Raw genomic sequence first — 12,628 nt, forward strand, 5'->3', positions numbered from 1 at the left:
GTACTCCCAAGGCCCGCCCTTGCTATTTTTTATTCTATATTTCTATACATTTCTATCCTGGCTCCTAACATAAAACATTTCTTCATTTGTTTAGTCCTACAATACATCTAAAATAATTTGAAAAATGCTCCATTCATAACCGTTTTCTCTGCTCCCCTCTAAATCCAGTGTATTAAGAAGAGTTAAGGATTATTTCCAATCCTTTATCTTCCCCTCTGCGGGAGGATGAAGGTGTGTGCTCAATATTGTGTTCAGAAGTTACTTGGGTTAGTTCTTTATCCTCCCTTTCAGTGAAGTTAATTTTATTCATTTCAAATACAATTGGGATCATTTGTTTTAGTATGCTTTTAGTTTTAAGGCTTTTCCCCCTTCCTGTTGATTTAACTTTAATTTTATATGTGGAGCACTAATAGACTTCAAAAAGTTAGACTATATAAGGGTTTACTTAGGACTGTCACTCCCTCCCCATCTGTTTCACCCCACCGCCCCCATCCCGCCCCACAGGTGTGTCCTTCCTGTACACATGAGCAAATGGATGCTTTATAGTTCCCTTCTTCTTAAATACTTCATATTCTTTTGCTCTTTGATTTTTTTCAATTAAAATATTCTGGAACTGCATGCATTTATATATATCTTTCTCTTTTAAATAGTTATATGATACTCCATTTTGTGTATGTACCAGAGTTTATTAAACTCCTGTCTTATATTTGAATATTTCGTTAGTTTTCTAATAGCGTGAATTATAAATAATACAGCAATGTGTAACTGTACGATAGGTATGTTTTGTCAGGAGAAGTGACTTCAGGGTAAATTCCTGGAAGTGAGGTTGCTGGATTAACGGTAATGCCTCTTTCACCTGTGAAGGGATTGTTTGCATTCCCACCAACCATTTATGAGGAGGCCTGTTTACATAGCCTCCTCACTGGAGTGTACTGTCAGGCTTTTAAAATTTTGCCTTTCAGATGAGTGAGAGATGGCATCTTAGTGTAGTTTTAATTTGTATTTCTTGTGTGAGCAAGGTGAACATTTTTTTATGTGTTAAAGAGCCATTTTTTATATATTGGTGAATTTTCTTTGTGCTTTCACATATAGTGTTTAAAAAATAATTTTATTGATACCTATTTTATATATCACAAAATTCATCCATTTAAAGTGTAAAAATCAGTGATTAGCATATTTGCGGAGTGATACAACCATCACCATGAAGATGTTTTGGTCATTACTTCCTCCACCCTGACAATTGTTGCAAGTTCTTTGTATAATAGGGATATCAGCCCTTTATCTGCAATTCCTGTTATAGTATTTTTCTCCTGTGGCCTTTTTTTTGCTATTTAATCTGGATTTTATTTAAAGATTTTATTTATTTATGTTTAGAGAGAGGGGATTGGAGGGGGAATGAAAGGGAGAGAAACATCTATGTGAAGGAGAAACATTGATTAGTTGCTTTACACGCCCCATCTGGGGACCAACCCCGCAACTCAGGCCTGTGCCCTGACGAGAGACTGAACCAGTGACCTTTTGCTTTGTGGGATCATGCCCAACCAACTGAGCTACAGTAGTCAGGGCTCAGTCTGATTTTTTAAAAAATTTTGTGTAATCAAGTTTATCAACCTTTTTTTTTAAAAATTCATAATTAGAAAGCCTTTTCCTAACGACACTAAGGTTATAGAAAAATTCACCTATATATTGTTTTGTTTATTACATTTAGTTCTTTGCTCAATTTGGAATATACTCTTGTATTGGGTGAGGAATAGATCTAATTTGACCTTTTTCCAAATGACAGTCTTGTCCCAATACCATTTTTTAAAAAGTGTATCTTTAACTCAAAGATTTGAAATACTGACCCTATCAATATACTAAAGTTGCATTTGTAATTTCTGGATTTTCTGTTTCATTTTACTCGTCTGTTCATTTGTATGTTAATATCATTATACCATGTTACTCATTAAGGCTTCATGCTGTGTTTTAGTATCTGGGAGGGACACTTCCTCTTCGTAGCCTGTCCTCCTCAGTGTGTTCCTAAATCTTTTATATTTTTCCGCAAATACCAACTCATTTAACTACATGAAAATCTTGTTGGTATTTTTATTGGGAGTATATCAACTTCATGTATTAGGGGCTGCTGACATTTCGATGGTATTGAGACTTAAGAACAAGGGCTGTCCTTTCATTTGCGTTTTTCAGGAATGTCTTACTAGTTTTCTTTATGTAGATTTTGAACATATATTGAGTTTGTGCTTAAGTATTTTATCCTTTTTGTTGCCTTTGTAAATGAGGTTTCCTTACTCTTAATCATTTGCTTTTATTGAGTTTGTGGGGAAAAAAATTATACTGGCCCTCTCCATACCAGTGCCCTAGATAGCTGTTCTCTTTTTTTTCTTGTTCTTACAGTCCCCTTTTGTGTAATTATGGTGGTTTGACAAGGAGAGGTGATTATACTTCACATACCTCTAGATCAGGGGTGTCCAGCCTGCGCCCACGAGCCGCATGCAGCCCAGGGTGGCTATGAATGTGGCTGAACAGAAAATTGTAAATTTACTTAAAACAAAACTTAGTTTTATTACTAAGTTTTATACTGTTTTATTACTTAGATATGTACATTTTCTGTGTTAGCAATCACAAACTTGGGGCAATTGCTTGACAATTTTAAAAGATTATCGAAATGGCCACGGCATAGTTAGGGTTATTATGTGAGGACTTTTTTGCTTATCTCTGGTGGCGGATATCATGAAAATTATGCGTGGACTTTTTTTTTTTGCTCATCAGTTTTTGTTAATGTTTGTGTATTCAATGTGTGGCCCAAGAACTCTTCTTCCAGTGTGGCCCAGAGATGCCAAAAGGTTGGACACCCCTGCTCTAGACTGATGCATGAAACCAGGTCCCTGAATCTGCTGGGGACCAGGACTTGGGGCAAATTCAAATAAGGAGTGACTTATGATTTTGTTTAGTGAGCTGTATCACTTGCTGTGCATGCAGCTAGTTTACTGATACCTGGGGAGACATGTGACCACTTACCTCTCATGTAGTTCTGCTCTCTGTTAGGCTGGACTGTGCCTTATCTTCTATGGATATGAAGACAAAACATAAGCAAATACTAGGAGTGCTAGTTTGGTTTTGGTGTGGAGGTCAGGAGAAGAGCTGATGTCCCTATTGGCTGGATTCTCATTCTAATTAATTTCCAGTGACTGAAAACCTCTGGTCTAGTACACCCTAATTAATAGAAATGAGGATAAAAATACTTAACTGTAACCCACTGTGACACAATACAGCTGTATACTCACTGAAGAATATAAAATTTAGTGTTGATGTTCATTTAATGTAGATTCAGAAATCAATATTGTATTTAAATGATGTTTTTTCATGGGTTTTCCAAAGGTGATAAACATGAAGATAAGTATTTTTGGGGGTTCTGAGACTTTGCAGGACACAAAAGAAATGTATTCTTATAAAAATGCAATTTGTTTCCTTTGAGCATTAAAAAATCCATTATTAAAGAATTAAATCTTGCGAATTTATTTGATCTTTTCTTTGATCTTTTATAAATATGTACCTTTAAAAAGCTGAGTAATGGTTTTAAGCTGATTAATTACACTTGACTTTTTAAAACAAATCTTTTAAAAGTATTTCAATACTGAATTAATGATTTTTGTGTTTAGGGTCTGCAGTAACTCCATTTTTCAACTTAATGAAATTAATCAGCCTTTTATGGTGCCTTTGGTTAGTGTTTTTATCTTATCTATAACTCAGTGAGAGGTGTAATTTTTAAAAGAATTACATTCAGACAAAGGTATTTATGCAGGTTTCAGAGAGACATTTAATCATAACCATCGAGTACGGTGAACAATATGAATTACAAAGGATGCGAATCATTTTTAAATTGTAAGTGCATGGCTGTGCCTGCCAGCAAATCAGTTTTTCAGTCCATACATATTTGTTAAATATTAGTTGTTGAGTGAACAAAAATACTAAGATTAAAAATTGCAAATTCAAAATGGGAACAGAATATTTTATTACTGTGTAAGATACTTTCTACTTAATGTATTTTGTTCTGAATTACTATATTTCTTCGTATTTCTGTGTTAACTTTGGTTTACTTCACACCCCCCTCATATTTGCATAGCTATCTCTGCAAGGGAGCCTAATGTGTTTACCTCTTACACTACCTTCTTAGACATCTTTGCACCTAGCATTTGTTGGATTGAACTGCCATTCTGCCATATTCTAAATTGAAAAATGCCTTGAATTATCCAGTTGTGGCCATCATGGCCTCACTATTTACTCGCCGCCTTTCAATAGGCAGTCTCATATACAGAGCCAGACCTTCTTAAAAGTTTGTGTACTAGGTGCTGTGCCAGTGACAGGGGAGGGTGGTTAACTGTGTCTGGAAAGGCTTCTCAGAGGAGCTGACAGTTGAACTGAGTTGTAAGGATGAGTACCAGGCAGGTGAAGATGAGTCAGGTACAGCCTACAGTACGGAAAGAAGCCTGCAGTCATGTTAGGGCACATGCGACTTCTGGAAAAAGGAAACGCCTAGATATCATTACATACCGCATAACTGCAGGCATTACACATTATGTGAATGGAAGAATGTGATGACTTCAGGCTATATTCCTATCAGTGGAAATTTTGGTAATTTATCATCTTTATTTTAAGACTTTATTTCTTTTTAGTGAGAGGGAAGGGGAGGAAGACAGAGAAACATTGATATGCGAGAGAAACATCAGTTGGTTGCCTTTTGCACACCTCCAACCAGAGACCTGGCCCACAACCCAGGCATGTACCCTGACTGGGAATCGAACCAGTGACCCTTTGGTTTGCTGGATGATGCGCAGTCCACTAAGACACACTAGCCAGGGCTCATCTTCTTTCCTAAAGGTCAAATTACTTGTTAAATGGTGGACTAAAGAGCTCAATTTATGAGGCACTATTTTTAATTTCAGGAAAATAATCATCAAAAGACTTTCTCAGTGATGAAAAAAATTTTAACCACAAACACTGGTATTTAAATCCCATGAAAAATGAATGAACTGAATCTGAAGTATTTCATTCTCCTGGGAATTAACTTCCAAATACCTTTATAATGTTTTCATTTTATTGTCATTGCATTGTAAGAAAATGTCACAGTTTGGTCTTCCCTTTCTTATCCACCTCTCAACCACAGTTGTCCAAGTATGTCTTTTGTGCACATTGAAATGTTACTTGAGAGTATCACTTGGTAAAGGGAATACCGTTGATAAAGGTTACCGTCTTCAACCTGGCTGCCACTTTTAACCCCAAACAAACATATATCTATATATAGCACAGCACTTTTCCCAGTTTCCCATTGTTAATTGAGCTTCACCTTTCAACAGGATTTTGGAAACTGACTTGGCACGGTTTCTTTTGCTTATTTGGATTAGGCAGTGCTGTGTGGTGGTAAAGTGCTTGGTCTTTTGGAGCTGGGTAGCTGGGGTGGAATCCTGGCTTTGCCACTTACTAGCTTTGTGGGAAAATTAACTCTGCCTGCCTTAGTAGTTTTGTTGGAAATGGGGATAATTATATTACCTATTTTATAAAGTTGGTGTGAAGCCTAGCATGGAGCCTAGAATGTGTCAACAGGAAATACCCTTTTGAAAACTAGTCCAGCTTTCAATGGTTTCTCCCAGATACCTATGTGCTGGTTGTTATAACTTTTATTACATTCTTCCTAGTTAAGCTTCCCACCTCTTTTTTGTTTTTTGTCTTTGAAACAACTTTAGATATTTATCTTCAGTATAGATGATTGGGTTTTAAAAATCATCCCAAGAGTGATAGTTTTATGCAGTTAATGCTCACAGTTTTCTCAGCTACCAAGGATCTGTTTAGGATCTGCTTTAGCATTTCTACACAGATAAAAATCCAGGCAATAAATTAGTGTAAGTCCATCCTTTACCCCTAGATTGGCTTTGGCTTCTTCCTACAGACTTACTAGTTGCGACTTCAGTGGTGCTTTCATTTCCTCTCGCTCGGTGTCCAGTAGTGAAGTTCAGGGATAACCTCAGGCCATTTACAGCCCTCTGAGATTTCAGGCTCTGAATTTCCTTTGGGATCTTGCATTTCTCACTAACTTCAGACTTTCACATAAAATGTTCTATTTGCAAGCCCCATCCAGCTTTCTAACTGAAAATTTTCCTAGTTGCAAATGCTAATTAAAAAATATACCTCTTTGCAAATACTAGAATGACAACCATTACCACATTGTTTTTCAAAATATATTCCATGGGATATAGATGTGTGTGTGTGTGTGTGTGTGTGTGTGTACGTGTACGTGTACACATATGCATATCTGTATGTATATGGGATTTGTGCAGTTAGGGTTCTTTGGGAAATGCAGAACTGTGCTCTTATTTTGCATTTCTGCCACTCCATGCCTCTCTCGCATTCCTTTCCAGTTCAGCCTCAGCACTCTTATTAGAGTGATTTGGGGCTTTATTAGTTTCTCTCAGAGTTTTCAGTCATCGCCGCCACACAGCAGTTGGTATCTCTGGGTATTCTCTGTCCTTAGACATGTAAGAACTCTTGCCTTGGCTTGAAACGCCCTGCCTCCATTATGTCGTCTGTGAAAAACTTTCCCTGGGAACTCAGTGATTTACCATTACTTTCTTCCTCCTCTAAAATGTGAGGCTGTAATTCTGTTTAATTCATTGAAAATATTTGTTGAGCATATGCTTTTTGTGAGACTAAATGGGGGTTGGCAATATTAAATTGAAGAAATTAATTTGGAATTAATTATATATTTATATGTATTTGTCCTTTTATTTTCTTTCTCTAGTGTTCTTTTGAAGGTGACCACATCCATTCCTTATTAAAACCTTTAGAACTGGAATTGCAAAAGACAGTGCATACATACTGTGGAAAAATTTACAAAATATTTATTAAACAGTTAACCAAAAGCATACAAGATCGTTACAATAGACCGCCAAAGGAAAGGTGATTCTTGGAAGATCACTAAATCGAATGAATTAAACCAACAAAATATTAGAGGATATGTGTGAAGGAATAGTCTTGGATGAAATATTCAGGAAGGAATTTTTCATCTTCAAAATAATTTTTTTTCTTGAAGACATTAAATGAACAGTATATTCATTTAATGAAGAATAAATTAAGGTCTTGGACTCCAACAAAAAGACATTTTTTCATCTCTGAAGTTTTGTAATGTTATTTGCCGTCATTCCGGTATTGATGAAAATATTGACTGGTTGTAGCCTACATACTGTGGTTGACTCTTATTCTCCAGTGAGTAAGAACAGTAGGGGTGTGTGGATGGAGATGTACCTCATACACAGTGGGAACACTCAAACTGTGAGTATAGCAATAATTTTATGTCAGCACTAACCTCACTTTAAATGTGTGAGCAAACGTTTACAGGAGCAGAAAAGATTGTTTCTAAAGAAATGTGATGTAACCATTGACAATCTAAATGTGCCTTTAGATTTCATCTCTGTTTTCAAATCTTTCTGTGACAATCATATTTAAAATTATTTTTCCATTACAAGTAAACTGCACGTTTAAAATGGACTTATATAAGAAAGAAGGAAAACAGTGAAAATTGTGGTGTTTTAGTCTTTGTCTGTATACTTGTGAAATGTAGTATTTTCATTTGTATATGCTAAAACTGTTTTGCCAAACTCAGATCTAAGATTGTTAAACATATTTTGGGAAATTTTTTTATCACTTTAAATGAAAATTTTCAGCTTTACTGGGCATTCTGGAAGGAAAAAAAATGCTGATAATAACGTGAAAATCAAAATAATACACATATATGATGGTGGAAAATGTGATGGACCAAAATGTGTAGCTGTATACATCCTGTGAACAGTAATTTTAGTTATAAGTGGAGCAGGAAAAAGTGCTCATTTAAACTTTTTTTCTTCTACCTCACTATAACTTCGCAAGATATTTTTGAAGAAGCATATATAGAGAGCCTTACTTTAAGTAAATTAGACAACATTCATGGATGATTTGGATTAAGAAAATCATTACCTCTGACTACAGAAAAAGTAGTTTTGATTCGGTCAATGTGAATGTTTTTCTTTTTTGAATATCACTTAAGACAAACTTAAGACAGCTCTTTTTTTTTTAGTGTTGAAAATATGAAAAATATTACTTCTCATAGTGTTCTTGGCCACTCTCTAAAGTTTGGAGCACATATAGCAGGTTGTTTGTAATGGCCCCCAAATAAGACCATTGCCTGCCTGGCTGTATTGGACTCCTGGGGGTGGGTGTGTGGAGCTTGTTGAGAATGGATTTCTGAGCTTCACCTTTGAGAACTCTGATCCCCTGTGTCTAGGGTGGGATCTGCAAACATTTCTTTTTAATGAGGAGATTATAAAAATTACACAAAAATAGAGAGAGTGGGTGCTGATTGTTCAGATGAAGCACTTAATATCTTACCATCCTATTCATGTCATCTGTCCTTTTTTCTTTGCTAAAGTATCTTAAAGAAAATCTCAGACAACATGTTATTTCATTGCCATGAACCCTTTGGTAACTACTACAGTGACATCATACCTCCTCAATATGACATGAATTTCCAGTCCTTAAATAAATTACTGGTTGTCTCCACTGTTAGGAGGAGGGTGCAGAAATAAGCCACGCTACGATTCTATTTTTAATAAGCACCTCAGGTAATGTTGATGTCAGCTAGTTTGGGAACCACTGCAAATCATTTTGCCACCTTGAAGGTTTCAATTAGAATATAACAATTCTTGGCACAGTTGGTGAATTAAAATTGTGATTCTGAAGTATTAGAGTAAGTACTTGCAGTTATTGACTAGATAGAAATTTATCTTCTAAGCAAGTTCCTTAGGTTTAAGTTCCTCGCTGAACAGAGAATCTTAGCCCCATTGCTTCTGAAATGATTGATTGGGACTGTGTAGAGTGTGGTCATAGCTTAATCCAACTGGACTGTTTACTGTGGTCCCACACATGTTGTGGCTTATTTACATTGTCACACACTACACACTGTTGATCTTTTGGAAGATTCTTCATCTGGTATATATAGACCTGGCCTAATTGGCATTTTTACTATAAATAGGGTTCTGGTGAAAATTTTCCACTTAAGGACTATTTTTTAAACCTAAAATTTAGGATACCACAGAAAGTTCATAAAAATATTAAAATGAATTTTCTGAATTTATCTTTAGATAAGGTAACTTTCCTTGAGAATTTACAAGAAATGCAACTCTCAGCATTAATGAGGTTAAATTATAGAACAACTTAAGAATATTATATTTCTTTTCATTAAACAGTATATCTATGCAGTTTATATAAATTACATTATATATTCTTTGAGTCTATGTGTTAGAACAATTCTGACCTCAAAACTCTCTCTGGGCTACAGTATTACCAAAGTGGAATGACTAAAATGTAGTAAAACTTTATTTGTATGAAGTAGCCATCTTAAAAGAACTTGGAAAACTTTGAGAAATATATATTGTGATTTACATTTTAAGAAAATACATACTTTTTGTTTTCCCTATGAAGGGAAGTTTGTAATGTGTTAGGTAACCCAGTTATCTTTTGACACTTTAGAACCTGAAATAATATTACTGCTTACTGTTGCTCTCTCATCTTGCCTTCGGTCAGATGTTACTGGTGCAGAGGAAAGAAAATCAGACTGTGAAATGGATCTGGATACTCTTCCTGGTTAGGGACCCCAGGCATATATCATTTAACCTTCTCTGTGCCTTGGGTTTGTAAATAATCAGTGTGCCCTTCTAACCTCATGAGACCCAGGAGTCATGAGTTATGAAGTTACGAGACTCCGATAGTTTGAAGACACTCTGCATGGCATAGTCTGGTCACATTAGCATCACTGTGGAGGTTCTGTTTGCACGGTTATCTCCTGTACAGACCCTTCTTTCTCCTTAGGCTCAGTGTTCTCTGATATGTGTTACAGCTCTAGTATTAGTTTGCTTATATTATGTAAGGAATAGGAAGCAGAGACGAAGAGGATATAAGTGAATGGTCAAAAGAAAAAAAGAAGGAAAAGAGAGGAAGTGAGGAAAGTGAGGAAAGAGAAGGGGATAAGAGTGAGAATGGCAAAAGGCAGTCAGAGAAGATGGACTGAGAGTGGGAAAATCGAGATGGAGAGAAATGGAGTGGAAACAGTCACTTACTGAGTTGTGGTCCCCCCCACCCCCCGCCCCACGTCCCCTTGCCACTGTCTGCCTTCCTCTAGTTCAGTGCTCGTGGCCCTCCAGGGTCAGGAAGGTTGCTGGCTTTCATGGGCAGGGCAGCAAGCTCCCTTTGCTTGATTTGTTAATACTAGAGTTGTTTCCCAGCCACACTACTCACTTATCATTTAGTGCTAAGGAATCGACATTGTTTGTTTGTTTAACTGGATTCCAGTCGGTGAGGTAGGACCTGTGGAAACATGGTCCTTTAATAGTTATCCCAAATGCTGGATTATGCCAAGACTAACCACATAGAATCACAGGAGAGGTTAGGGTGGAGGGGATGGCTTCCCTAGGTTTGAAGGGAAGCAGGAACTTAACCTCATCAGTTTCCCAAGATGATACTGATAGGGAAGCCAGGTTTGGGAATCACTACCCTATACCTAAATGGTAGCTTAAACGATTTGTCAGTTCCTCAGTAGGTATACTTTCAGTTGAACCATTATGAATGGATTCAAGAGAACAGGAGAGAGCAGAAATACATGAAAGGGAAAAACCTTAAAAGATAGTATTCAGTGTCTTCTTTTTCAGAAGTTTATAGTGTAAGTAATAAGTGCCTTAGGTAGTAGTCAGAACTTCTTTAAGGTATTTTTAGAAAGACCACTGATCTGTTTTTGTTTTTTAAATAACTTTTTTGGTTCCTTAGAGTGAATGGAGAAGAGTAGGACAGAGTAGGAATATGTCAGGTGTGGGGTCAGCTACACATTTATTAAATGTAATTTCATGTGTCTTTAAACAACAATTGCCTTTTAATATTTAATGAAAATAGATTAAGTAATGATTTGTAACTTTTTTTTTTATACACTGCCAAAGCAACCCTTTTATGCCCTATTAAATTCTGGCCAAACTGTTCTGATGTTTATTGTTTCTTAATTCATTAAACATGAAACTAAATTTTAAAAACTAAGTTATAAAGTTAGATAAACTTACGACAAGTCTAAAAGGTGGTACAAGAATGTTCTTTTAAAACTAAAAATGAATATGATGTTAATTCAACTATTTAGCAAGCGTAGGATTATGAGAACATGGAATAGCATATTGGAATAGGAAATTTAAAGTTGATTATAAATCACTGTCAAACTTACTTTTAAATGGAAAATATGTATTGTCAGTTCATCTCTCAGTAATTCCAAATGTCTAGTGGGATTATTTCTTTAGGATTTTCTATAAACTTAGTTCTCAAACAAAAGAGAGCCTTTGAAAAGATACAAAATGAAAATCTCTGTAACTACTAATACTGTGAGTGCTGTTTAGGGGACTGTGGTCATACATTTTGATATCAAACTTAGCTGATGTGGAGCCTTTTATAATGTTTCCACATACACACAATCTGAATATGTGAGCACATTCACACATATAACACCATAGCAACTCCTTGTAAAAACTGAACAGGACTCAACAGTATATGTTGTGTAGAAAGTAAATTGACTTTGACTATGATGGAAAATAGCTATTTTCAACCTTTGTATAAAATCTCTTCAGGGAGTATTGGAATGTTGTGGGAAAATAATTCAGGGCTTGTAGTATAGCTGTAGACTATGTCATTTATTCGAAATTTAGAACACTCATACATCATATTCATTATTTAAGCCAGACCAATGGTTTTTGATGGGGTGCTCTAACAGGAGATCTATGAAGCAGATGGTTTGCACCTGTTCTAAAAAAAAAGAAAAATTGGTAAAGGTTGCAGGTGTTTCAGCTTTTTTTTTTTTACAAGCCTTTTGCATAAATATATTAATAATTTGAGTAGAATGGTTGTAAAGATGCAGAAGGCATCTTAGTATACTGTGATATGCAGAGATTACTATCCTTAAACTGCTTCTTACCTTAAAATATTATAGTTTTAAGATAATTTGGATGTCTTCCTCCAAGCATTTTAAGTATCTTGGCATTTATTAAAGATTGTAGATTGGGCTGTTGCCTGAGAATAATAGAAAGTTGCTTCATTTTGTTTTGGAGGAGTTCAACTCATCTTTTTCTGAGAAACCATGTTGCTGTTACTAAATAAACATCTCAATAAATGTTTAATTTCTTCAAATGATGTGTCTGAATTATTCTAGCAATCATATACAATTTTGGAATGTTTAGGGTTAGGATACTTGATAACTAGGAGTCTAGAAACTATATCCTAAGGAACAGATTTCCCTCAAGTGCTTCATTCTGTGTAATAACTTCAGGTCATAAATTTTGAAGTAAACCTCAAAAATGAAATGATAAAACAGTTGCATGAGATTTAAAGAAAAGATTAGGCCTAAAAAACAAGTTGAGGATCAGAAGGATGCCATTAAAAGTCTGAGAAATAAATTTGAAAGGAACAGAAAAGACAGTTGAAAATTAAATTGGCCCTGGCTGGTGTGGCTCAGTAGATTCAGTGCTGGCCTGCAAACCCACCGGTTCAATCCCCAGTCAGGGCACATGCCTGGGTTGTAGGC

The 12,628-nt window shown here is 35.8% G+C and overlaps 1 protein-coding gene across 2 annotated transcripts in view; it reads left to right on the top strand.

The window, feature by feature from the left end:
- Positions 1 to 7,066, top strand: part of GXYLT1 (glucoside xylosyltransferase 1) — a 42,962-nt gene extending 35,896 nt beyond the window's left edge. For both annotated transcript variants that reach the window (XM_054591228.1, XM_054591227.1), the window contains one exon: positions 6,791 to 7,066. In XM_054591228.1, coding sequence (XP_054447203.1) covers positions 6,791 to 6,952 — 162 coding nt within the window. In that variant the 3' untranslated portion in view covers positions 6,953 to 7,066. The remainder of the gene's footprint in view (positions 1 to 6,790) is intronic.
- The last annotated feature ends 5,562 nt before the right edge of the window (positions 7,067 to 12,628 follow it).

The sequence above is a fragment of the Pteronotus mesoamericanus genome, unplaced genomic scaffold (genome assembly GCF_021234165.1).
Source record: "Pteronotus mesoamericanus isolate MK-2021 breed Mesoamerican mustached bat unplaced genomic scaffold, CSHL_Meso_final scaffold_21, whole genome shotgun sequence".
In the NCBI taxonomy this organism is placed as follows: domain Eukaryota; kingdom Metazoa; phylum Chordata; class Mammalia; order Chiroptera; family Mormoopidae; genus Pteronotus; species Pteronotus mesoamericanus.